Consider the following 26,711-nt stretch of genomic DNA (forward strand, 5'->3'; position numbering starts at 1 on the left):
GTTTAACTTTTTGACGTGTGGATCTGGCTTCATCTTGGAAAGGAGGTTGAACTTGTAAATCAGGTAATCTTTGCATTTAGCTGACATTTAGGCGGCTGAAGAGGCTGTCATGTGATCTACATGTTCCCAATCAGATGTGGACATTTTTTTCCGTCAATGTTAAGTGTGATTTCAGGAGAGTTTTGTTTAAATTGTCGAATTAAAATCAGAGCAATCTTATTCTCTGAGCCTATCTACGTAACTTTACCGAAAAACCCAAGAATATGAATTCCTGCAGTCACGAAAACTTTAAGTCAAGATACAACTCATTATGAATAATAAACACCACGTGAATAATGATAAACACAACTCATTATGAATAATAACGATAAACACAACTCATTAATAATAATGAGGAACACAATTTATAACAATTACTATTAGGAACAAAACTCATTATGAATAATAGCGATAAACACAACTCATGAATAATAATGATAACCAAAACTTGTGAAAAAAAGTTATTAACACAACTCATCATGAATAATACTAATCAACACAACTCTGCATCTATCAGCTAAGAACATCTTACAAATAAAGACCGCATTGTAGCAGCGGCATCATCATCAGCAGCAGCAGCATGACTCTCCTGATCATGACTCACACGACTCAGCGTGGCTCTCCTGGATGATTATTACTACTAATAATCAATCTACTTGTCAAGTTTCCTGACTGGCTGCTGCCTGGACTCCTCTCCACCCCACCGAAGCTAGCTGGGTAGCTGGCTACGTGGCATTTTTGCGACTAACAAATAAGCGTAGATATGAATTGAGACAGCGCCAGAAGTGAGAAACCCTTCAATAACAATAAAAATAGTCGATGATAGCGACGCCAAAGAGGTGGAAGTAATGAATACAATTTGTGCTCAGACTAATGTCATTCCTTCGCCATTATATTGATCTATATGATATCAATACCATACGTATGCACCTTATACAAACAAGAAACACACTCGCGGCACACACATTGTCACAGGCACAGGAGCGGGAATAGGAAACGTCTCGAGTCTGTGTTAGAACGGGTGGGGAGGCAGGGAGTCGACAAAGTGGAGGTCTGGACATTGCAGAGCGCAGGCACAGCAGAGGAGAATGAGCGACAGCCCCATTGAGCTCCCGTTGCCTGTGGGAGTCGGCAGAGGGATTTTGATTGGTGGAGCGGAGTGCGTGGAAGGGAGTGAGATGAGAGGGGAGTGGAGTGAGATGAGAGGGGAGAGGCCGGATAGTGCGTGGAGGGGAGTGGAGTGTGATGAGAGGGGAGTGGAGTGAGATGAGAGGGGAGTGGAGTGAGATGAGAGGGGAGTGGAGTGAGATGAGAGGGGAGTGGAGTGAGATGAGAGGGGAGTGGAGTGTGATGAGAGGGGAGTGGAGTGAGATGAGAGGGGAGTGGAGTGTGATGAGCGGGGAGTGGAGTGAGATGAGAGGGGAGAGGCCGGATAGTGCGTGGAGGGGAGTGGAGTGTGATGAGAGGGGAGTGGAGTGAGATGAGAGGGGAGTGGAGTGAGATGAGAGGGGAGTGGAGTGAGATGAGAGGGGAGTGAGATGAGAGGGGAGTGGAGTGAGATGAGAGGGGAGTGGAGTGAGATGAGTGAGATGAGAGGGGAGTGGAGTGAGATGAGAGGGGAGTGGAGTGAGATGAGAGTGGAGTGAGATGAGAGTGGAGTGGAGTGAGATGAGAGTGGAGTGGAGTGAGATGAGAGTGGAGTGGAGTGAGATGAGAGTGGAGTGGAGTGAGATGAGCTTGAGACGCATCCAGTGGGCGAGTTCACTCTGATCTTGACTCGTTACAGAAGAATGCAGTGCGGAACCGAATCGGTAAAGTAACAACAACAACAACAACAAAATCCGTTACAATGTCATTAATCCGTTAGAATGTTTACCCTTTCTCTACCATGCACTCACATCGTGTGTGTCGTGTTGTTTGTTGTTGTAGCGTTCTGACCCCCGTGCCCCGACTGGACATCCGTGAAAACGATCTTCACAGCTTATCGGATTCCTCCTCCTGCGGTATAAATTCGGTTTCATTAGGGAGTCAAAGGGCCGCTCGTTCATTGTGATGAGGGCGAACTTCGTTTAAGAGCGAGCAGAGCCGAAGCGCCCAATTGGGACTCGACCCCCTCACTTGCAATGCGGAGGGCGGCCTGCGGTGCCAATTGAAGCGGAAGGCCAATTACGCACCAACTGGGACCCACAGCGGCCGCGAGCGGCATTGGTGAGAGAGAGAGAGGGGGAGAGAGAGAGGGAGCAACGCGAGATGTTGACTACCTCGCCTGGTACACAGGAGGTCGTGAGTTACATCCCGACCCTGACGCCTGCTGCTGTATATTTAGAGTTTGCGGTGTCTCTCTCTCTCTCTCTCTCCCCGTGGTCGCGTAGATTTTTCTCCAGTTCCTCCGGTTTTTACTGTCCACATTGAGAAACAACACCACGCGTTTACAGTATTTGACCGTGACACGTTTCCAAGTGGTGATGATAAGCCACTGGGTTGAGCTATTATTTGTGATTGGCAGGTCGCTTCTGAAATAGAGCTGTACAGCTCAGTGGCGCCTTACCTGGTAAATAAAATAATTGTTTAGTTTAGGAGGTTGGACTTCTTTTGCACCGTACGTAGCCAACCGTTGTTAAACCGGAGGTGTGGAACATCGATCTTGAGAACACTCCATTGCGCCTCACTGCTTCCCATGCACGCGGTGTGCACGTTCAGCGCTCCTTGCCCAGCGGTGGAAATTCCACGTTTCTATGGCAGGGGTCAGTGTGAGCCAGGAAGCTCGTGTTTCGAGAGCAATGCATTGTGGGTGTATCGTCACACGTCGAGGTGCGCGAGAGAAAGGTGGCCACGTATCTGGGGTCGGCCTTCCATCATCCAGCAGTGGATAGATCACTGATGATGATGACGTTGTAAAGTGATAGGGCATGGGCAGGACACACTGGAAGGTGACGGCCCATGGTCAAATTTAATAAGGTAGAGGGGACGTCCACCAGGGAGAGGGGATGCCACGGTCGTGGGATGTCCTCGTTCTCGCCTGGTATGCAGAAGGTCGGTGGTTCGTTCCCACTCCACTCCCCTCCACGCCTTTCGGGTATTTGGCTGCTCATATTTCCACAGCGATGATAAGCCACTTCGTTGGGCTATCGCTTGTTACGGCCAGGTCACGGCTGCTGAAAAGAGCTACAACGCTCAGTTGGCCCTACCTGGTATTTGTGTTTTGTAAATAAAAAATCATCTCGTGCGCAGGGCAGGCGCTGTGGTGACGCGGCCAGACATCAGCCAGGGCGAGAGATGGCCATGGAGTTTGGGAGGCCTTCGTCATCCAGCAGTAGATAGATTTCGGCTAACGTTGATGATGAGGATGGTGATTACATCCCGTCAATATGTGAACTCAACCCAACCTCCCTGTCCAACCCCCTGGGGGGTGGGAAGGTCCGGTCGATCGCGGCGAAGGGAGCGGAGGAGGGAGGGAGGGGGCGAGGGAAGGAGGGAGCGGAGGGAGAGGAGGGGAGGGAGAGGAGCGAGGGAGGGGAGGGAGCGAGGGAGGGGAGGGAGGGGGGAGAGGGAGCGAGAGAGGGTTAAGGAGTAGGGTTAGGGTAGCGCAGGGGTCAGAAAACCGCTAAACCCTAGCCCAGGGGCCGGCAACCAAAATAACAAGCAGAGACTTTTTTTATTTTTACGAATCCGGCAAAACCGTCAGTCCGCAGTGCACGGTGAGCACGAGAGCGGCGGGTCCCTCGCCACGTGACCAAGCAGCAGCCCTTGAAGAGCCGCACGCGGCCCGCGTCGTGCCGGGATCGGCTGCCCATCCCCCCCGAGCACCCGTCCACTCCATGCCCTGCCCTTCCCTACCCTGCCCATCTCTGCCCTGCCCCTCCCTGCCCTCTGCCCCTCCCTGCCCCTCCCTGCCCCTCCCTGCCCCTCCTTGCCCTACCACTCCCTGCCCTTCCCTGCCCTTCCGCTTCCTGCCTTGCCCCTCACTGCCCCGCCCTTCCATACCCTGCCCCTCCATGCCCTGCCCCTTCCTGCCCTGCCCCGCGACGTCTGCTACCGCACACGGAGATGCTAACGTCATGGCCGGGCTGTCGCAGTTCTCCCCGTGTTGTTGTGGAGGTTTGCGGTTCGATACCAGCCGCTGGCCGCCCTGGTTAATGCCGCCCTGGTTAATACAGCCCTGGTTAATCCCGCGGTGGCGTTGTGATTCACCACAACACTTAATACGCACCGTCGGCGTATTTATTTTGCGACTAATCTGCTCTACGACGACGCCGGTGATTATTCTGCGCGGTGCGTTCATTGTATGCATGATGGACCTCTTTCACAACGTACGCAGCCAACCGTGCTTATCGGAGAGATTTGCGTCCGGGTATGGCCCGTGCATCTAACAGGGAGAAGGTACTTGCCTCAAAACATCTTGGCAGTTCACCAGTATTGGCTGTGAACCACATTGGTTGCGGGGCGCCGCGGTGGCGAGATATTAACTCTCTCGCCTGGTATGCAGGAGGTCGTGGGTTTCTATCCTGACCATGACGATGCCTGAGTGAGTTTGTTAGATGTTAACTATCTCGCCTGGTATACATGAGGCGTGGGTTCGATCCTGACCCTGATGATACCTGAGTGTGTGATATGTTAATTACCTCGCCTGGTATACAGGAGGTCGTGGGTTCGATCCTGACCCTGTCGATGCCTCCTCGTGGTGCTGGACAGGCCATGCTGTCGTGGGCTGTGCCGTGGAGGGAGGGCCAATTCCGATTGGCCTTTCCCCTCATGGCGTTTGTAACCACCACAGCGGCTAAATGGAGGCTCTGGGTCAGGTGCGATGGGCTGGTAATCTTAAATTAATTACCACTAAACCACGACCACAACATTTTATAAATAAGCTTGTGCCGGAGGCCTCGGGGGGACAGGCGTCTATGATGTCTCCTGGCCAAACCCCATTTGGCGGAGCCAGGAGACTGAATCCTTACCCTCGGGGCTCCTCCAGAAATAACAAAAAACCACTACGTGTGGCCACGTGCAATGTTCGAACGCTCACTGCAAAGGGGAGGCTTGCACTCCTCTATCGGGAGCTGGACCGGTACCGCCTGGATCTCTGTGGTGGACTGGCTCTGGCTCCTGCCACCATGAGGGATGGACAGTTCTCTACTCGGGGCAGCAGACTGCCAAACAACAGGGTGTGGCTCTTCTTCTGAATAAAAGCATGAAGGGGGCGTGGGAGCGTGGCGGTGAGGTGTGGGAAGCTGTAAGCCCCAGGCTACTTTTTTGCTCGCCTTCCCATCAACCGGAGGCTAGGAGTGGTGGTCGTGGTTACTTATGCCCCCACCGAAGACGAACATCCGTGGAGGGATGCAGGCAAAGCCGATGAGTCAGATGCCTTCTATGACCTCCTGTCACAGGTGCTAGCTAAAGTGGCCCCTGGGGATAGAGTCATCTTGTTGGGTGACGTCAATGCCCGAGTTGGTCATGATGCTGGCACCTGGTCTGGCTGAATTGGAGGGCATGGGCCAGATCAGCTCAATAACAACGGTAGGAGGCTGCTAGAGTTTTGTGCAGCCCATGGGCTTGTAATTACCAACACGCTGTTCTGGCATCGGCGCATCCACACCACATCATGGATGCATGCCGGGTCCAAGCAAGAACATCTGCTGGACTACATAGTGACGGTGCAGCGGATGAGGACCCATGTCCTTGACACCAGGAACTACCCAATGACCATCGACTTGCCATCTGTAAGATGCGCCTGCCATTCTTCCACTCCGGTGGTGGGTATACACCCAGGACCACATTCAAACCCTTAGTATCATGGTCTCAGCTAGCTGATTAAAGTTGCAAGCGAGAATTTCATAATCGCTTGCGAATGGGGTTGGCATGGTCCCCCACTCCTCCTGATGTCGAGGGGAAATGGGTGAGGTTTAATACTGTGGCTCATGCAGCTGCAATGGCTGCATTTGGAATACGGTCCAGACCTCCCCAGAGACCCTGGCTGAAAGAGGAGGTGTTCAAGCTGGCTGAGAAAAAGCGATAGGCCCACTTTCATTGGCTACAGCATCCCACGTTGGAAAATGAGGAGGCTTACCTTAGCCTTTGCTCGGAGGTTCGGAGAGCCGTGAGGCGCTGCAGGGATGGGTGGTGCCTCAGTGACTCGCGATCACAAATCACTCTTTAATTCCATCACAAAGGTAACCTGCAGCCCCACACATAATACCAATAATAGGGGAAAGAACGGTGATCTAATCTCCGACCCTCAGGAACAGGTTTGCAGATTTGTTGAGCATTTCTGTGAGGTCCTGAGGAATTGGAAATCCCTCACCAAGGAAAAAACGTGGGACAAAGTGGAGATGACCCTGCTGAGGCTGCAGTGCCACAAATTTTGGAGGAGGAAGTCACCCCCTGTGAGTGGCTGGCCGAGGTGCCATTTGTTGAGCAAGTACTGAAGGCGATCTGAGACCAGGAAAGGCACCAGGCAGAGATGATCTCCCAAGCGAAATGCTGAGGGAGGGTAGCGTTTGTGTACAGCCTGCCCTACATGACATCATAACAACAGTCTGCACCACTGGACGAGGTTCCGCAGGATTGGAAGGATGCCCTGGTGGTCCCCCTGTTTAAGAAGGGGTACCGCACAGACTGTAACAATTACAGGGACATCTCACTCCTCAGTGTGCCGGGAAAGGTCCTAGCAAGGATTTTTCCACATCGCCTTGCTAGGCACGCTGAGGAGAGGCTTGCGGAACCCAAATGTGGTTTCAGGAAAGGGCGGTCCTGCACAGATGCCATATTTTCTTTCACGTCTGCTACAGCAGAGGTGTAGGGAATTCCAACAAGACCTACATCTCTGCTTTATTAACCTGGTCAAGGCCTATGATACCATCAGTAGGCCTGGGCTCTGGGTTGTTCTTCGTGCTTTCAGAGTCCCTGACCCTCTGCTCACGATCATTAAGGACCTTCATGATGGTGACCGGGCCCCGGTAAAACTACGTGGCCGGGAGTCAGAGCTATTTCCTGTACACCTTGGGGTGCGACAGGGATGTCCTCTGACTCCCATATTATTTAATATCTATTTTGACCACGTAGTTCGTTAAGCTTTCAATAACTGTACCGGAGGAATTTCCATTTGGTACAGATACAATTTGCAGGCTGATCGATGCCCGGGTGTGGTCAAGGGATGGCTCCCTATTGGTCAACCATATTATGTATGCCGATTATCTGGTAATTGCTGCTCCCTCAGACAAGGAGTTGGAGGCACTGCTGCTGAACCTGGAGCTTGCCACCAAGAGGTGGGGCCTTACCATCAGCCCCACCAAAACTAACCACCTGTCTGGGTATTTTGTACCATCGGACACTCCACCCCCACAACTCCCAATTGGTGATAGGGCAGTTGTGGAGAGAATGGAGAGTTTTCCATACCTTGGCTGTGTGCTTATGACCGGCTCTGGTTTAACAGCAGAGGTCTCACTCCGAATCAGTCAAGCGGCATTATCCTTTCATCGGTTACATAATGCTGTGTGGACGCTACCTGGTCTATCGCTACGCACAAAGCTTCAGGTCTTCTCAGCCACGGTCATTCCCTCCCTTCTCTATGCTTGCGAAACGTGGACCACCTTAATGGAACATCTTCGCCAATTACAAACATTTAGGCTGGCCTGCTTACGATCCATCCTGTGTTTAACCAGGCTGGATTGTGTGAGGAGCTCACAAATCCTTGAAAGATGTGGACAACTACCATCGGTGAGCTCCTCCGGCAGGCAAGGCTGCGTTGGCTGGGTCATGTAGCCCGCATGCCCAGCCACCGCATGCCTAAACAGCTTTTGTTCGGCTGGATCGAGGGGGCTAAACGGGCGCGGCACGGGCTAGAGAAGAGATGGAGTGATGTGGTACAGGAGGATGTGGAGCTGAGTGGACTTGCCGATGACTGTTACCAGTGGTGTTATGATCGGCCTCTGTGGAGGAGGCTCGTGAAGGATGCTACTGGGCAGTTGGAGGCAGTCGCCCTCCAACAACAACGGAGGGCGGAAGAGCGATGCTCACAACAACGAGCAGAGCGCCGAGTGGCTAAAGCACAGAAAGTTGGCACAGTAGGGGGCACAGGTGGTGCATCAGCCAGTCGTCTCAGTCAGTCGCCCTGTGGCATCCGGGTCTGCCCTGTGACCTCCTGCCAGCGGGCGTTCGACACTTCACGTGTCCTCAAGGTGCACATGGCCTGGCATAAGCATCGTGGTGACGTCAACGCCACTTTGTGACGAATGGCGGTTGTTATTGTTGATGTTAACTACCTCGCTTGGTATATAAGGCGTCGTGGGTTCGCCCTGAATATGCCTGAGTGAGTGTTTGAGATGTTAACTATCTCGCCTGGTATACAGGAGGTTGTGGTCGCGTGGATTTTTCTCCGGGTTCTCCGTATTTTTCTGTCCACGTTTAGAATCAATATCACGGGTTAGAGTATTTGGCTCTTATACATTTCCACACAATGGTAAGCCACTTCGTTGACCTATAATTTGTAGCCACGTCGCTTTTGAAAGAGAGCTACATAGCTTAGTGGGGCCTTACCTGGTAAAATAAAAGTAGTTTCACAGTAAAATTAGAGAAGGCTGACTGCTGATGAGACACTGAATGTCGAAACGTGTGCATAGTTTTGCTTGCACTGAATCGATGTTTGCTGAACGTATGAACTCGTGGATGGAAACCGTGTGGATGATGGGATGTGTACAATTTAAATTACGTGGAGGAGACATGGAAGCGTTTTTTCCGGTGAACATAGATCGCTGGTATAACGTTGGGATAACGTTGGTATGTGTTTAGAATCGTCGGGCCAACGTTGTACCAACGTAATGCAATGTGTTTACTGAGCAAGCTAGTCAGGCAAACAAGCAACGTTGGGCCAACGTTGGTATATGGTGGTAACATTTGGCCCAACGTTGGAACAACGTTCCTTGTCTGCTCGGCAACTTCCCAGTAAACACACCACGTTGGGCCAGGCAATTGTTTTGGAACCATTGTACCTACGTTGGAATAACCTTGGCTTAACGTCGGTCCAACGTTCCTTGTCTACTGGGTAGCAAAACGTGTTATGTTGGCACGTGGTTGGAAATGTTGGTCAAACGTTGGCTCAACGTCGGGCCATGGTTCCACGTTTGAGCCAGTGTCCTGCTCAAGGGACACGCGTGGATACCTGGCCGGCTGTGGTCAAGATCCAGCAGGTCCAGCAGGTCATGCAGGTCACGCAGGTCAAGCAAGTCCAGGAGGTCCATTAGGTCACGCAGGTCAAGCGAGAGAAGTAGGTCAAGCAGGTCCAGCAGGTCCAGGAGGTCAAGCAGGTCCAGGAGGTCAAGCCAGACAAGCAGGTCATGCAGGTCCAGCAGGTCCAGTAGGTCAAGCGAGAGAAGCAGGTCACGCAGGTCAAGCAGGTCAAGCAGTTACAGGTCAAGCAGGTCAAGCAGTTACAGGAGGTCAAGCGAGAGAAGCAGGTCAAGCAGGTCAAGCAGTTACAGGTCAAGCAGGTCATGCAGGTCATGCAGGTCACGCAGCAGTGCCGTCATTATGTAAATGAGAGCGACGAGATGTACATGTCGTCGTTGTTGTTTTTAATTAATTTCCGGAAGTTGTATTCTTTATTTTTGTACATCCAGCACCGTGACCTCATGCTCGTGACACGAACGCAACGCACGTACACAGCTCGGGGGCACAAACGTGGCCCCGAAAAGCTTTTTTCAAATAATTTACTTCCTGGAACAAAACGTCGGGCATCGCGCCGAACGCACATCGCGAGAGAGCCACAGAGAGCGTGAGAGAGAATGGGGGACAGAGAGAGAGAGACTGCGAGAGAAAGCGCGATAGAACTCAGCATTTGCCTCTACAAAGCTTAACTTATGGCTGGTTTCGAGTACCACTCGGAGTCTGCCGTTATAAGACTCGACACGATTGACAGTCACGAGGGCATTGCCGGAGTCTGCCTATGCAGGAAAGCGTGAGAGAGAGCGTGAGAGAGAGAGAGTGGAGAAGAGAGAGCGAGAGAGCAAGAGAGAGAGAGTGGAGGAGAGGGAGAGAGAGAGAGCAAGAGAGAGAGTGGAGAAGAGAGAGAGAGACAGAGCGAGAGAAGACAGAGAGCTCTGCATGCAGATCTGAGCTACCGTCGTAGGCCGTAGTACTGCGAGGAGGGCTGGGTGCAGATGCAGCACTTGTCGTAGTAAAAAAAATGTACATAGAAAACAGGGGGGACATAGACATAGAGTAGGGATAGAGGGGGTAGAGAGAGAGGGGGGGGGAGTAGAGAGAGGGGGTAGGAAGAGAGGGAAGGGGTAAGAAGGAGGAGAGCAGAGCGTGAAATATTTCGTGAAATCTTTTATTTTAGCAGGGGGGGGGGGGCACATAAAGCATTGAAAAACAAAAACAAAAAAACCGAATGATGATCAAAGCAAAGTGCCGACTACACCGAGCATCTTCTTGCTTCCTCTGATCGTAAAGAAAGAGAGTGGAGGATGAAGAGAGAAATTACAAGGTGGGAGATCACGGAGGCAAGGAACAACCAATGCCTATGTACATCGGCTCCCTAAAGGTGAATGGGGGCAGGGAGGCAGTGCGGAGGTTTTCCGTAATGTCTCTTGCGAGGACACATGCTGCCTCTGTCTTCTTTATTCAGGAGACGCATCTCACGGTCGAGGACAAGGATGACTGGAGGGGACTCCTTCTACAGCCACCTTGACAACACCCTCTGTGGAGTCGCGACCCTGTTCGCTAAAAGGGTTTCATCCCGAGCTCATCACCCAGACCGAAGTGGTGAAGGGAAGACTGCTCGCGGTAACGGTCAGGGTGGGCGATGTCACCACCCACCTACTGAACGTGTACACGCCGGTGACCAACAAAGAGAAGATCCCGTATATGCACCTCCTGAGGAGGCACCTGGCCGGGATCCCGGACGACGAGTGCGTGATTGTGGGTGGCGACCACAACTGCACACTCGGTGCCCTGGATTGTTCGGGGGGGCAGTCGGGGGGAGATGGGCCAAAGAGGGAAATGCAGGGACTCCTGGAAGACGCCGCCTTGGTGGATGTGTGGCGCAGACATCACCCGGGCCAACGCCATTTCACGTACACGAGGACGAGGCGCGATGGCTCGGTGACGCAGTCCAGGCTCGACAGATTTTACATCTCTAAGAGCTTTGTGACGTGCGCCATAACGTCTGAAATCAGGGTGGCACCCCTCACGGACCACAACCCCAGCGTGCTCCGTGTCAGGCTGGAGAGGGCCCATGAGGGCGCGTCCCACTGGCATTTTAACAACTCGCTGCTCGAGCATGGCGCCTTCATAGAAATGTTCGAGGACTTCTGGGAAGAGTGGCGTAAAACCAAAACGCAGTTCGACTCTCTGGCCCATTGGTGGGATATGGGAAAAGTGCACACCAGGCTGTTGTGCCAACAATGGTGACGGTGTCCTGTGCACGAACTCCAGCAGAAGTCAACAATAATCAGAGTCTTCTACGGCAGCCTGTTCTTCCCTGAAGAAACATCGGCAACGGCCCAGGTGGAGGCATGGATTGTTCTACCCACCGTGGGGGAAGACGGGAAAGAGCTGCTAGAGAAAAAGCTCACTAGGAATGACCTTGACGCAGCTGTAAGAGGAATGGCCCCAAATAAATCCCCAGGGTTAGACGGGCTAACAGGGGAGTTTTACGCCGCTTTTTGGCCATCCCTACGGGAGGACTAGAGAGGTGCTGGAGGAAGCCTCTGTGACCGGGGTGATGCCTCAGTCTTGGAGGAGGGCGGTGCTCACTCTGCTTCCCAAGAACGGAGACCTGAGGCACCTACGAAACTGGCATCCGGTGTCTCTCCTGAACACAGACTACAAAATATTGACGAAGGCTCTCTCCATGCGACTGAAAGGGGTGATTGCACAAGTCGTAAACAGGGACCAGTCCTACACCATCCCCGGACAAACCATTCACGACGGCATCTTCCTAGTTAGGGACCTCATCGCGGTGTCCCAGAAGATGGGCATCCCAATCGCGTTGCCGGCCCTTGACCAGGAAAAGGCTTTTGACAGAGTGGACCACAAATACCTGCTGGGAACCCTCAAGACCTTTGGTTTTGGGGATGGCTTTGTCCGAACGATCCGTCTACTCTACACCAAGTCAGAGTGCATGATCAATATCAATGGTGCCCTCACTGCCCCGGTCAAATTCGAGCGAGGAGTGAGACAGGGATGGCCATTGTCAGGCCAACTTTATGCCCTGGCATTAGAGCCTTTCCTGGGTCTCAAAAGGCGGAGACTCAGCGGCCTGGTGCTCAGTGAACCAAGTGTCAAGTTGGTCCTGACGGCATATGCTGACGACATCCTCCTCATCCATCCTCCTCATTCTGCGTTCCCTGGATGATGTCGCCCTGCTGCACGAGTGCCAGGAGGTCTTTTCCAAGGCCTCCTCATCAAAAATGAACTGGCAAAAGTGCAGCGGCCTGCTGGTTGGAGCGTGGGACATGGCCGAGTGTCCCGAGAAGGTAAAAGCCATCAATTGGAGCACAACATCGCTGCACCACCTGGGAGTGTTCCTCGGACCAGATGAGGAACCACCGCAGAGGAACTGGGTCGAGCTGGAGGAGAAGGTGAAGGAGCGGCTGGTCACCTGTAGTCGCCTGTGCAAGTTCCTCACCTTCAGGACAAAAACGTTGGTGGTGAACCAGCTGGTGACGTCCATGCTATGGCACCGACTCTTCTCCCTGCACCCCCCCCCCCGCCCCCCCCCCCATGAGCCTCGTCAACGCGCTTCAGAAGCCAGTTCTCGACCTCTTCTGGTCGGGCGGAGGACACCGGAGTCGCGGCTGGGGTCCTGGCTTTGCCACTGGACGAGGGCGGTTACGGGCCGGTGTGTGTGCGGAGTCAGCTGGCCACCTTCCGACTGCAGGCCGCGCAAAAGTTCCTGCACGCCGCCCCTGCACCAGCCTGGAGCGTCACGGCCTCCTTCCTCCTGAAACAGCTGGGGGGTCTGCAGTGCTCCAAACAACTATGCTACATGGTCCTACAGGGTCTCCCACTGGGAGAGCTGCCACCTTTCTACAGGAGCGTCCTGCAGACGTGGAGCTCCCTCGCCATCAGCAGGCTGAACCAGCCGTGATCGGCCGAGGATCTGGTCTTCAAACCGATCCTCAGGAACCCACAGACAAAGCTGCCATCCACCACCGCCACCTCAGGCATGGAGAGGCGCCTCGCCAACGCGCGGCTCACCAGGATGGGAGATCTGGTGAAGCCTGAAACACGGGGCCGGTGGCTCGGACCAGCAGACATAGCCGCAAAGACAGGGCTGCAGTCGCTCCGGGTAGCTGCCCGGATCCTGGCCGAAGCCAAGGGGGCCTTCTCAGCGGCAGCGGGGAGAATGCCCCCCATCGGCGTTGGGGATGATGAGGCCCCTCTCGGTCCCCCTCCACCGGAGCTCTCCATCGTGCCACTGCATAGCCAATGCCGACAAGCAAAGGTGAATCACAACCTGTGCCGGCTGGAAGACCTACCAGAGTTGGCCTTCGCAAATGTAAAGAGGAAGGTGCTCTACTCCTACATGGTCCGGTTTCACCAACAAGACACCCTGAGGAGCCACAAGGACCATGCCTGGAGGAAAGCCCTGCCCTGCATCTCTCCGGAGAGGCCTCGCTGGAGGCAACTCTACTGCAGACCGACGTACAACCGCATCGGCGACCTAAGCTGGAGCATTGCCCATGGCACCGTCACCACCAACACCTCCCTGGCGCGCTTCACCAACACGTCCCCGGAGTGCCGGTTCTGCGGTAAAGTGGAGGCGGTGGCGCACCAATAAGTGGAGTGCAAGAGCCTGGACTCGCTGTTCAAGGTCCTGAGAAACATCCTCCTAAAGTTTAGCCTCCACTTCTCCCCGACAGTCCTCATCTTTGGATACCCGAATGGCGACGGACCCCAACATCTTCAGGGGCTGGTCAACATGCTCGTCGGCTATGCCAAGCTCGCCATATACAGGGCGAGGAAGGTGGCCCTGGAGGGGAACGTCCGGCCAGCAGCCTGAGCATCTTCTATGCTCTGGTCGGAGCCAGGGTGTGTGGGCTGGAGTTCCGCCATGCGCGGCTGACCCACGCCGTGCCGGCCTTCAAGGAGCAGTGGGCGCTGGAGGAGGCCGTATGCTCGGTGGCAGATGACAGAGAGCTCTGTATGCAGATATGAGCTACCCTTCGGAGGCCGATTGACTGCGAGAAGGGCTGCGTGCAGATGTAGCACTTGTCGAAGTAAAAAAAAAGAGAGCGAGAGAGAGAATGAGAGAGCGAGAGAGTGAGAGAGAGTGAGAGAGGGAGAGCGAGAGAGCGAGAGAGAGAGCGAGAGAGAGAGCGAGAGAGAGCGAGAGTGACATGGAGTGGGGAGAGAGGGGGTAGAGAGAGAGAGGGGGGGCAGAGAGGGGGGTAGAGAGAGAGAGAGGGAAGGGGTAAGGAGAGCAGAGCAAGAAATATTTTGTTAAATCTTTCATTTAAAAGGGGGGTGGAGGTTTACATAAAGCAAAGCATTAAAAAAAATGAAACGATGAACAAAGCAAAGTGACGACTACACCGAGCACCTTCTTGTTTCATCTGATCGTAAAAAAAGAGAGAGAGAGAGTGGAGGAGAAAAAGAGAGCCCCAGAACCTGCTTAGCATCGATGTCCGCTCCGATCTCCCTCTCGCCGACACTGCGACTCGTTATAAAACATTCACAATCACTGTGCACACGCACACACAGACAACTAAACCATTTTCACCGAAATCACAACACTCGCATCATCGACACACGTCCGCTTCTTTTGTCAACGCGTCGAGGGGTGTTATCATCATCATCATCATTTATGTGCTGATTACCTTGATTCAATACGTGGGAATATCTCCCAACTCACGACACCAAAGACAGAGATCCCCGTGTAAGCCTGAACAGACTGTTGGGGCGAGTGCTGTGATAGCGAGCAGCACCTATGAAGGCCGGTACGCCACACGAGGGTGTGGGTAGCCTTGCACCACGCCCGGCCACCTTTGTCTCCCCGGTGGCGATGTTTTTTTTTTACACACAGCGCACCAGGAATTAATTTGAGGCTGAGTCGACCTAGGAGGGTAGGCCCATTCCCAGGCCGGATAAATCGTCACCGATGTTTGGTGGCCGTGAGCGGTAATCGAACTCGGGGTGGTAGCCGGGTTCGTAGCGCAGCGTGCCAATTGCTACTACACAATCGCTCCCCACCAGCACCAGCAGCACCGGCAGCGCTATCACCACACACACAGCAGGGACGACTCACAAGAAACACTTCCACCAGTGACTCTCGGGGGGTGTGACGGAGAGGAGAAGGGGGGTCACAACGGGTCCATTATGTCCGTGTCGGAGAAAATAGAGCCAGTGCCGCTCATCAACCTGGTTTTTGATTCTGGGTTTCGCCACGCGGGTTGTTGAACTTTTGTTGTTGATGATTCTGGTTGTTGACCCAGGAGAGCCTTGTCCCGTGGCTCTCTCCTCCAACGAAGTTGTCGCGAGCGAAGGGGCCCCCACGCGGTGGCCGCTGGCGCGACAGGCGGGCGGCGGTTGGAGGCAGCAGCAAGTGAGGGGTTGGTGGATCACACACGGATGCTCCATTCTTACCCGTGGCCGGGCATCGAGGAGGAGCCATAGCCCTGTGTCGCCAGCAGAAGGCGGTTCACGTTCAGTAAAACTGCAGACTCCCACCTGTTCCTTCAGTGTGGGGATTGAGCATTGCCCCCTCTCACGCATGGTTCATCTCTGGGTGCTGTGGTTTGCTCCCACGCGTAAATTTCCCGATAACACCTTCATGTAGAGAGGACCGCAGAGCTTGGAGGGACAATTGTCGGTGGCGGCGGTTCCTGGTCACCGCGCGGCTGCTTCTGCTGCTGCCTTTCCGCTCCTCGTCTGTGGTTCCTCCTCTCCTGGTGCCTCTAAGCATCCCTCCCTCCCCCTCCCTCCCTGCCTCCCTTCCTCCCTCCTTCCCTACGAGAGCAAGTGAGCGGGTATAGCGCACGGCGTTACCAGCTGACGTACATTTCCACTCCGCATAATCCCAATTGAGAAGTCCGCGTCGTGCAATTTCTCAAATATGGACTGCCAACGCCTGCACGCAATGGCCTACTCCCGGGAAATCTTTACCTTACACTCCGTAATGCCGCAGTCAATAACACACGACCCGAGAGCATTAACCAGGGCGACCGCTGGAATCGAACCGGCGAACCTCTGCCGCGGGCGGAAAAACGCGAAAACCCCAACGGGCCGGAGTCCCAGCGAGTTGGAACAAAAAACAAATCCATCAAAACCTGGCCGCTCGTAAACACGCAAACACAGCGACCCCCCGCCATGTAGCCTCAGCAGGCCGTTGGGGCAAGTGCTGTTCGCGAGCAGCACCTATGAAGGCATGCACGACACACGAGGGGGGACGGTGGCTATCACCACGCCCGGCCGAATTTCGTCTCCCTAAGTGGTGACGTTTATACACTGCACCAGTTACTCATTTGAGGCCGAGTCGACCTAGGGTAGGCCCAGGACCGGTTCAGATAATCGTCACCGGTGTTGGTGGCCGTGAGCGGGAATCGAACCCGGGTGGCTGGCTTTGGAGCACAGTTCGCTAAACGCTTACACTACCGCTCCCCAAAAACGTAAACACACGCACACACAAAGACAAAGATCCCCCGTATAGCCTCAAAAGACTGTTTGGGCAAGTGCTGTTAGCGAGTACTATGAAGGCCAGAATGGTAGACTCGGGGGCAGCGGGTAGCCAACAACATGCCCGACCGCCTTTGTCTCCCCAGTCACGATGATTTACACACCGCACCAGGTACTCATTTGATTGCGAGGCGACCTAGGGGAGACCTAGGACCGGTTCAGATAATCGCCACCGGTGTTGGCCGTGAGCGGGAAAAAAACGCAAGACACTGGGTTAATAGTGCAGGGCGCTAACCGCTACACTACCGCTCTCCACACACAACAACAAAGATCAAAGATCTCCCCTATAGCCTTAACAGACTATTGGGCCAAGTGCTGTTAGCGAGCACCTATTATGGCCGGCATAGCACACGAGTGGGTGGGTGGCCAGCACCACGCCCGGCCGCCTTTGTCTCTCTAGTAGCGATGTTTACACATCGCACCAGGTACTCATTTGAGGCTGAGTCGACTTAGGGGACGCCCACTTCAAATAATCATCACCGGTGTTGGCCGTGAGCGGAAATCGAACTCGCATCGCTGGGTTCATTGCACAGCGTAGCACTAACCGTGACTACACTACAGATCCCACATACAGACACGCACACACGCACACACAAACACACGTGGAATTGTACCGGGGTCGCCCAGAGGTCCGATGAAGCCATTGTCAGAGAATGAGCCAGCAACAGCTGTGACACGTGGGTTCGACTCCGGGTGCGATGGACTCAGCCCGGCCGCCCAAAGACTGCGCAAGCGAACATCACTCCTCCCTGCGCTCGCCTGAACCTCAGCCAGGCAGTTAACATCTCGCCACGGTGGCTAGGAGATGTTAACTACCTCGCCTGGTGTACAGGAGGTGGTGGATTTGGTTCCGACCCCGACGCCTGCTGTATATTTGGAGTTTGTGGTGTATCTCTCTCTCTCCTCGTGGTCGCGTGAATTCTTCTCCGGGTCCTTGGGATTTTCCCCTCCGCATTTAGAATCGAGTTATTTTGCTACTGCTATACATTTCCACGTGATGACGATGATGATAAGCCGTCACACTTATCGTTGAGCTATAATTTGTGGCTTCTGAAAAAGAGCTACGTCTCAGCTCAGTGGTGGGGGCCCTTACCTCGTAAAATTAAAAGAGCAAAAAAAGTTAAAACTAATTTTTTAAATGGTGCGACAAAAATAAAAATAGTAAAAGAAGTAAAACAAACTACAAAAATTGGGAATTTTTTTTATATAAAAAGTAAAGAGATTGTGAAATAAATTGGAAAAAAATGAAAAAAAATTGTACAAATTTTTTTTGAGAAGTTTAAAAAGTCTTAACAAAAAACCCAACCTCGTCCCGACAACTCACGTGGCAGGATCCCCACGCAGCGCCCACAGCGCTCCCTGGTCACTTGGCAAACTGTAGGCGGCGACACCGGTGGCCACTCGACGGTGACGCCCCACATGAGCGACGTCACTGGCTCACATGAGCGACGTCACCGGGGGGGAGGGGCTTCTTGAGCGTCCGCGAGAAAGCGACGCGGCAGCAATGGCGCGGAGTGCTGGCAGCGAATGCGAATCCGATGGCGTTCGCCCTCGTGAGAAGGCGAGACATGGGCAATGTGGCGAGAGAGACACCCCCAATGAGGGGGGCGGGCAGGGGGGAGAGTTAACAACCTAAGCATCGAGGTCCACGAGAGGGTTCAGAACTATTGGATGCCACTGGGAGGAGATTCCACCACAGGGCTGTTGAGTAAAATCTTAAGGACAGAGGTTGGATGGAAGGAGGGCTGTGATCGCCGTCGTCTTTGCGAAAGAACGTGGCTCATAGGGAGGGATAGACCAACACAACCTATAGACTCAACACTCCCCATAGACCAACACTGCCCATAGACTCAACACCGCCCACAGACCAACACCGCCCATAGACCAACACTGCCCACAGACCAACACCGCCCATAGACTAACACTGCCCATAGACCAGCACTGCCCATAGACTAACACTGCCCATAGACTAACACTGCCCATAAACTAACACTGCCCACAGACTAACACTGCCCATAGACCAACACTGCCCATAGACCAACACTGCCCATAGACTCCCCGAGTCGTTGAGTCAAAAATAAATACAAATTCTAGAGAAATGTGAACGAGAGATGTGGAATGTTTGCGAATGTCTTTTGTCGGATTCTTTAAGTCGAGCGTGGTGCTGTGTGGTGGCCCCTGAGCCCGTGGTGGTGGTGTAAATTCCACGTTTCTATGGCAGCCGTCCAGGACTACGCACTTGAGGGTCACTCTTGGCTTTGTTCTCACCATCGCATACACAGCGAGGACCACACTCGCCCACAGGAACGGCGTCACCTCGGGGGGAAGGGGGGGGGCTGGAGAAGAGGCACGCCAGGATCGTGGTGACGGTGACAATGACGATGATGACGGAAATGATGACGGCGATGATGATGATGATGTTGGTGATGACGGAAACGATGATGGCGACGATGATGATGACGATGACGATAGCTGCTTGACAGAGACGCACAGTGCCAGGGGCGACGTCCTCTTCCCGTGTGTGGGTGCCAGGTCATCGAGCGGTCACTCCGCCACTCTGAGCCTCAACCACACGCTCGCAGGGGGAGGGGTGAAGGTGGGGGCTAGCGGGGGAATGTGAGGGGGGAGGGGCAGGGGGGTTAGCGGGGGATTTAGGGGGAGGGAGGGGCGGGGTGGGTCCTCCCATGTATGAATTCCCACCCCACCACTTTCATAGTACCGGCACCTGAACCCCTCCTGCTCACCCCGCCCCCCACCCCGATCCCCACCACCAGCTGACCAGTTGACGTCGCTGGAACAGCCATGATAAAGTTGACCCCACTAGAGTGGCTATGAGAGAGTTGACCCCGTTGGAGTTGCTTTGAGAGAGTTGACCACGCTAGCAGCGCTGTGAGAGAGTTGACCCCACTGGAGTGACCATGATAGAGTTGACCCGACTTGAGCAGACGTGAGAGAGTTGACCCCGCTGGAGTGACCATGAGAGAGTTGACCCCGCTGGCAGCGCCATGATAGAGTTGACCCGACTTGAGCAGCCGTGAGAGAGTTGACCCCGCTGGAGTGGTCGTGAGAGAGTTTACCCCGCTGGAGCAACCGTGAGAGAGTTGACCCCGCTGGAGTGACCATGAGAGAGTTGACCCCGTTGACAGCGCCGTGAGAGAGTTGACCCCGCTGGAGCAACCGTGAGAGAGTTGACCCCGCTGGAGTGACCATGAGAGAGTTGACCCCGCTGACAGCGCCGTGAGAGAGTTGACCCCGCTGGAACAACCGTGAGAGAGTTGACCCCACTGGCAGCGCCGTGAGAGAGTTGACCCCACTGGCAGCGCCGTGAGAGAGTTGACCCGACTTGAGCAGCCATGAGAGAGTTGACTCCGCTGGCAGCGCCGTGAGAGGGCTCTCTCTCCCGATGAGCAGAGCGCTCACAGCGAGGAGGTGGTGGAGTCGATAACTTCGTGTCCATTGCACAGAGCGGGGTCACTCGGGGGGAGCGCGGGAACTGAGGGGGAGCGAGGGGGGGGGGTTGAAGGGTAGAGTGAGATTCAGAGAGAGAGAGAGTGGGCAAGGTCGTGATTGGTAATTCAAGTCGGGGCGATGCTGAGATTATTTAACACGCAGTAGGATTTTGCGACCAATATCATCCAAAAGAGGTTTTTTTGGGTGAGATCACGTGAATGTAAATGTGTCGTGAAAAGCGCCACCACCCGACACGGCTAGTTATTCATCACATATATCATCACATCTATCATCACATCTATCCCTCTATATAATGGAACTAAACAGGAGGATTTCCCCACAAATCTGGCTGTCCGCTTCATGATGCTGGTTGTAATTACTGGCGAAATGTCGTACTCAAATTGTAAATGCTGTGGGTTTGCTCTGCAACACACAACCGGTTCGTGCTGAAGTAGCAACTAATCGGCATGTTTTGTTTACGTGACAAATCTTACTAGTTGGCTGTGTCGGGTGCTGGAGTGTTTAACGACACATTTATATTCACGAGATGTAGCCCCAAAAAAATCCCCGCGATTATGGATGCTGAGATTGTTCCCCGAGGAAAGCGTCGCAGAGTCTGGGGGCTCCCCTGGAGAGCGAGGCTCCTGCCCGGTGCCTGCCGCACGAGGGTGGTGGTGGTGGTGGTGTGGAGGGGAGAGACGGCCGCCCCACGATCGTGATCATCCTGAGTGAGCGACGCGACGCCGGGCGCGCGATGGCTTCCCGCTCCGGCGGATGACGCCGAAGCGTGGATCTGTCAAACGGCGCACGGCCGTGAAGCGGACCGGGCCCCCTTGAGGTGCGCGTGACCAGTGGCGAGTGCGGTTACAGACGATGGCGGTGCCGGCGGTGGCGGCGGTGGTGAAGACGATTGGGGCAATGATGGTTGCAGTGGGTTAGCTGTCGAGTGCGCAGGCGGTGCAACTGCACATTAAGCGGGGGACTTCCCCGTTCAATTAATTGCGGTGATGATTTTGATTAAGATATCGGTGGTAATAATGAACACGATTAACAGCACGAGTGTATATCTCGCGCATTGGACCCGAAGTTCCCTCGTACGCCAGCCTGAACAGATAAGAGACTGAATTGGTGAGTGTCTAGACAGGTGAGAGACTGAACCGGTGAGAGCATGAACAGGTGAGAGACTGGACAGGTGAGAGACTGGACAGGTGAGAGACTGGACAGGTGAGAGACTGGACAGGTGAGAGACTGGACAGGTGAGAGACTGGACGGGTGACAGTCTGAACAGGTGAAAGACTGGGCAGGTTAGAGACAGAACAGGTGGGAGATGGAACAGATGAGTGACTGAACAGGTGGGAGACTGGACGGGTAAGAGACAACGGGTGAGAGACGAATTAGGTGAGAGATGGAACAGGTGAGAGACGGAACAGTTGAGAGATTGAACAAGTGTGAGACTGGATGGATGAAAGACTGAACAGATGACAGACGGAACAGGTGACAGACGGAACTTCACGGGCAGTGTTGAGTCTATGGGCAGTGTTGAGTCTATGGGGAGTGTTGCGTCTTTGGGCAGTGTTGAGTCTTCTTTGGTTCTTTCGGTAAAGTCACGTAGAATGAGAATAAAGAAATAAATTAATTAAATTAAATAACACAATAAAATTCTCACGACGTTTCGGCCACAACACAAGTGGCCTTCTTCAGGTGAAAGGAACAGACCTGTCGGGACGATAGAGCTTCAATGAACGTTGTTAAGATTCGTAGCGTTTTTTAAGCTGGTTTAGAGAAGTGAGGCGCCTTGACAAAGGGGTTTACATATCAAACAGGAGAATTTAGCATTGAAATAGCTAAGTGATTAGCAAGTGACTGGTCGTAGAAATAGCTATGTTAAAGTCAAAGCCTACACATCCACAGAGGCACCTAGTACAAATCAAACAGGAGAATTTAGCATTGAAATAACTGAGGGATTAGCTTGTGACTGGTCATAGAAATGGCTATGTTAAAGTCAAGCCTACACATCCACAGAGGCACCTAGTATAAATCAAACAGGAGAATTTAGCATTGAAATAACTGAGGGATTAGCTTGTGACTGGTCATAGAAATAGCTATGTTAAAGTCAAAACCTACACATCTACAAAGGCACCTAGTACATGGACACCAAAGGGGCTGCAACAACTCGACTATCATACAGTAAACCGATGTGAAAAAAACCCAAGTCTAAATTACATCAATATAATAAATGTACTCAATATATTCTTCAATAAGCTGAGCTATTAACAGTAACTGCATGGGTATACACTACACTATATAATGAATACCATATAGTAAACCAATAAAAATTAAAATATAAACTAACTCAATGTTATCAATAAACTATATATTATCCAATCAGCTAAGCTACCAACACTAAGTCGTTATATATCACAATGCTATATGGCGAAAAAATGGGTGGATTCTTACCCAGCTTATTGAAGAATATATTGAGTACATTTATTATATTGATGTAATTTAGACGTAGGTTTTTTCACATCGGTTTACTATATGATAGTGAATAAACACAAGATCCAGGTCCGATTCAACACAGTACATACAATCCGTGATCTAGTTCCATCTGTAAAAGATGCTGTTCCAGACATACAATACCCGGGCGTTTACAAACTAAAGTGCCTCTGTGGTAGTAGCTACATTGGAGAAACCAAACGACATATCTCGGACCGCATCCGCGAACATAAAGCAGACTTGAAACACGGTAGAACGAACTCCTCTGCCGTGGCAGATCACTGTTATAATTCAGTGGGCTCACATGACATTGACTTCTCCAAGACGGAGGTTCTTTGCAAACCAACCGGCTACCATGAGAGATTCGTTCATGAGGCCATTCACTTATACAAGCACAGAGACAATTTCAACCGGGAAGATGGATTCTGGCTTAGTAACCATTGGAAAGATGTTTGAAACCATTTCCGTTCTTAATTAATTGTATTTTACGATGACCTTCAGACCGCAGCTTTTTCGCTGGCATTGACTCTTAATACCTCTCACACCACGGTTAATGGTATGGTTTACAACATGGATTATAACAGCGCCTCGCAGCTGTCTCTCTCCCCCTCCTCTGTTCCGACCAGGATGAACTCGTCCGTGTTGCTAAAGTTGAGGGTAAGAATCCACCCATTTTTTCGCCATATAGCATTGTGATATATAACGACTTATTGTGGGTAGCTTAGCTGATTGGATAATATAGAGTTTATTGATAACATTGAGGTAATTTATATTATAGTTTTTTATTTGTTCACTATATAGTATTCATTATATATTGTATTGTATACCCAGTCTACTGTGAATAGCTCAGATGTGTAGGCCTTGACTTCAACATAGCCATTTCTGTGACCAGTCACAAGCTAATCACTCAGTTATTTCAATGCTAAATTCGCCTAGTTATTTCAATGCTAAATTCTATGGGCAGTGTTGAGTCAATGGGTAGTGTTGAGTCTATTGGCAGTGCTGCGTCTATGGGCAGTGTTGATTCTATGGGGCAGTGTTGAGTCTACGGGCAGTGTTGAGTCAATGTTCAGTGTTGAGTATATGGGCAGTGTTGAGTCTATGGGCAGTGTGAGTCTATGGGCAGTGTTAGTCTATGGGCAGTGTTGAGTCAATGGGCAGTGTTGAGTCTACGGGCAGTGTTGAGTCTATGGGGCAGTGTTTAGTCTACGGCAGTGTTGAGTCTACAGGCAGTGTTGAGTCTATGGGTAGTGTTGAGTCTATGGGGCAGTGTTGAGTCTATGGGGAGTGTTGAGTCGATGGGGCAGTGTTGAGTCTGTGGGCAGTGTTGAGTCAATTGGGCAGTGTTGAGTCTATGGGCAGTCTTGAGTTTATAAAGCAGTGTTGAGTCAATGGGCAGTGTTGAGTCTATGGGCAGTGTTGAGTCTATGGGTAGTATTGAGTCAATGTGCAGTGTTAAGTCTATGGGCAGTGTTGAGTCTATGGGCAGTGTTGAGTCTACGGGCAATGTTGAGTCTATGGGCAGTGTTGAGTCTATGGGGAAATGTTGAGTCTATGGGCAGTGTTGAGTCTATGGGGCAGTGGTGAGTCTATGGGCAGTGTTGAGTCCACGGGCAGTGTTGAGTCTATGGGCAGTGTTGAGTCTGTGGGTAGTGTTGAGTCTATGGGCAGTTTTGAGTCTATGGGCAGTGTTGAGTCTATGGGCAGTGTTGAGTCTATGGGCAGTGTTGAGTCTATGGGGAGTGTTGAGTCTATGGGGCAGTGGTGAGTCTATGGGGAAGTGTTGAGTCTATGGGGCAGTGTTGAGTCTATGGGCAGTGTTGAGTCTATGGGGAGTGTTGAGTCTATGGGGCAGTGGTGAGTCTATGGGGAAGTGTTGAGTCTATGGGGCAGTGTTGAGTCTATGGGGCAGTGTTGATTCTATGGGGCAGTGTTGAGTCTACGGGCAGTGTTGAGTCAATGTTCAGTGTTGAGTATATGGGCAGTGTTGAGTCTATGGGCAGTGTGAGTCTATGGGCAGTGTTAGTCTATGGGCAGTGTTGAGTCAATGGGCAGTGTTGAGTCTACGGGCAGTGTTGAGTCTATGGGGCAGTGTTTAGTCTACGGCAGTGTTGAGTCTACAGGCAGTGTTGAGTCTATGGGTAGTGTTGAGTCTATGGGGCAGTGTTGAGTCTATGGGGAGTGTTGAGTCGATGGGGCAGTGTTGAGTCTGTGGGCAGTGTTGAGTCAATTGGGCAGTGTTGAGTCTATGGGCAGTCTTGAGTTTATAAAGCAGTGTTGAGTCAATGGGCAGTGTTGAGTCTATGGGCAGTGTTGAGTCTATGGGTAGTATTGAGTCAATGTGCAGTGTTAAGTCTATGGGCAGTGTTGAGTCTATGGGCAGTGTTGAGTCTACGGGCAATGTTGAGTCTATGGGCAGTGTTGAGTCTATGGGGAAATGTTGAGTCTATGGGCAGTGTTGAGTCTATGGGGCAGTGGTGAGTCTATGGGCAGTGTTGAGTCCACGGGCAGTGTTGAGTCTATGGGCAGTGTTGAGTCTGTGGGTAGTGTTGAGTCTATGGGCAGTTTTGAGTCTATGGGCAGTGTTGAGTCTATGGGCAGTGTTGAGTCTATGGGCAGTGTTGAGTCTATGGGGAGTGTTGAGTCTATGGGGCAGTGGTGAGTCTATGGGGAAGTGTTGAGTCTATGGGGCAGTGTTGAGTCTATGGGCAGTGTTGAGTCTATGGGGAGTGTTGAGTCTATGGGGCAGTGGTGAGTCTATGGGGAAGTGTTGAGTCTATGGGGCAGTGTTGAGTCTATGGGGCAGTGGTGAGTCTATGGGGCAGTGGTGAGTCTATGGGCTGTGTTGAGTCTATAGGCAGTGTTGAGTCTCTGGGGAAATGTTGAGTCTATGGGCAGTGTTGAGTCTATGAGGCAGTGGTGAGTCTATGGGCAGTGTTGAGTCCACGGGCAGTTCTAATTTTTTACCTACGTGACTTTACCCAATAGAACCAAAGAGTATGGATCCACGGGCAGTGTTGAGTCTATGGGCAGTGTTGAGTCTATGGGCAGTGTTGAGTCTATGGGCAGTGTTGAGTCTATGGGGCAGTGGTGAGTCTATGGGCAGTGTTGAGTCCATGGGCAGTGTTGAGTCTATGGGGCAGTGGTGAGTCTATGGGCAGTGTTGAGTCCACGGGCAGTGTTGAGTCTATGGGCAGTGTTGAGTCCACGGGCAGTGTTGAGTCTATGGGCAGTGTTGAGTCTATGGGGCAGTGGTGAGTCTATGGGCAGTGTTGAGTCTATGGGCAGTGTTGAGTCTATGGGGAAGTGTTGAGTCTATGGGCAGTGTTAGTCTATGGGTAGTGTTGAGTCTATGGGCAGTGTTGAGTCTATGGGCAGTGTTGAGTCTATGGGCAGTGTTGAGTCTGTGGGGCAGTGTTGCATCGATGGGCAGCGTGTTCATATATTGAATTTCTTTCGTACCGTACGTAGCCAACCGTGCTAATCGGAGGTACAAAATGATCATTGCAGGGATCGCCCACCCCACTTCGCTCTCCTTCACTTCGCCCCTCCCCACTTTAGCCCCCCCCTTCCCCCCACCCCCCCAGGATCGCGGCGCGTGTCAGCGGAACGACGGGCGCAGCATCCCCACGGTAATTACCGGTAATGGACTCCTCGAGTGAGGGCGTCATCAGGAGGCTGACAGGCCCTGGCTGACAGGCCATAATCTACCCCCCACCCCACCTCGTTCTAGAAGGCCGGGGTCGCGTGCCACCCCACCCCAACTCACCCCTCATCGTCACCACCACCACCACCGCCGCCACCCTCCCATCCTGTCAGGGAGCCGTATCTCTTGTAAACTCACTCTGCTACTCGTCACAACCCCCCCCCCCCCCAACCTAGACAGCGTCAACGCCCTCACCTCGTCACCCCCTCACCTCGTCTCCCCCTCAACTCGTCTCCTTCCTCACCTCGTCTTCCCCGCTCCTGGCAATCACTGTGACGATGATGATGAGGATGATAGCGGCGAGGTCGTGGCGATGATCGTGTCGCGGCTCTGGGTTTTAACGAGGTGG

The 26,711-nt window shown here is 52.6% G+C and overlaps 1 protein-coding gene across 2 annotated transcripts in view; it reads right to left on the minus strand.

The window, feature by feature from the left end:
- Positions 1-17,899: 17,899 nt before the first annotated feature.
- Positions 17,900-26,711, minus strand: part of LOC116951105 (metabotropic glutamate receptor 2-like) — an 87,723-nt gene continuing 78,911 nt past the window's right edge. For both annotated transcript variants that reach the window (XM_076073419.1, XM_076073417.1), the window contains exon 7: positions 17,900-20,203. In XM_076073419.1, coding sequence (XP_075929534.1) covers positions 20,127-20,203 — 77 coding nt within the window. In that variant the 3' untranslated portion in view covers positions 17,900-20,126. The remainder of the gene's footprint in view (positions 20,204-26,711) is intronic.

This window comes from Petromyzon marinus, chromosome 42 (assembly GCF_048934315.1).
Source record: "Petromyzon marinus isolate PM22_M1 ecotype Great Lakes invasive population chromosome 42, UKy_Petmar_22M1.pri1.0, whole genome shotgun sequence".
Classification (NCBI taxonomy): domain Eukaryota; kingdom Metazoa; phylum Chordata; class Hyperoartia; order Petromyzontiformes; family Petromyzontidae; genus Petromyzon; species Petromyzon marinus.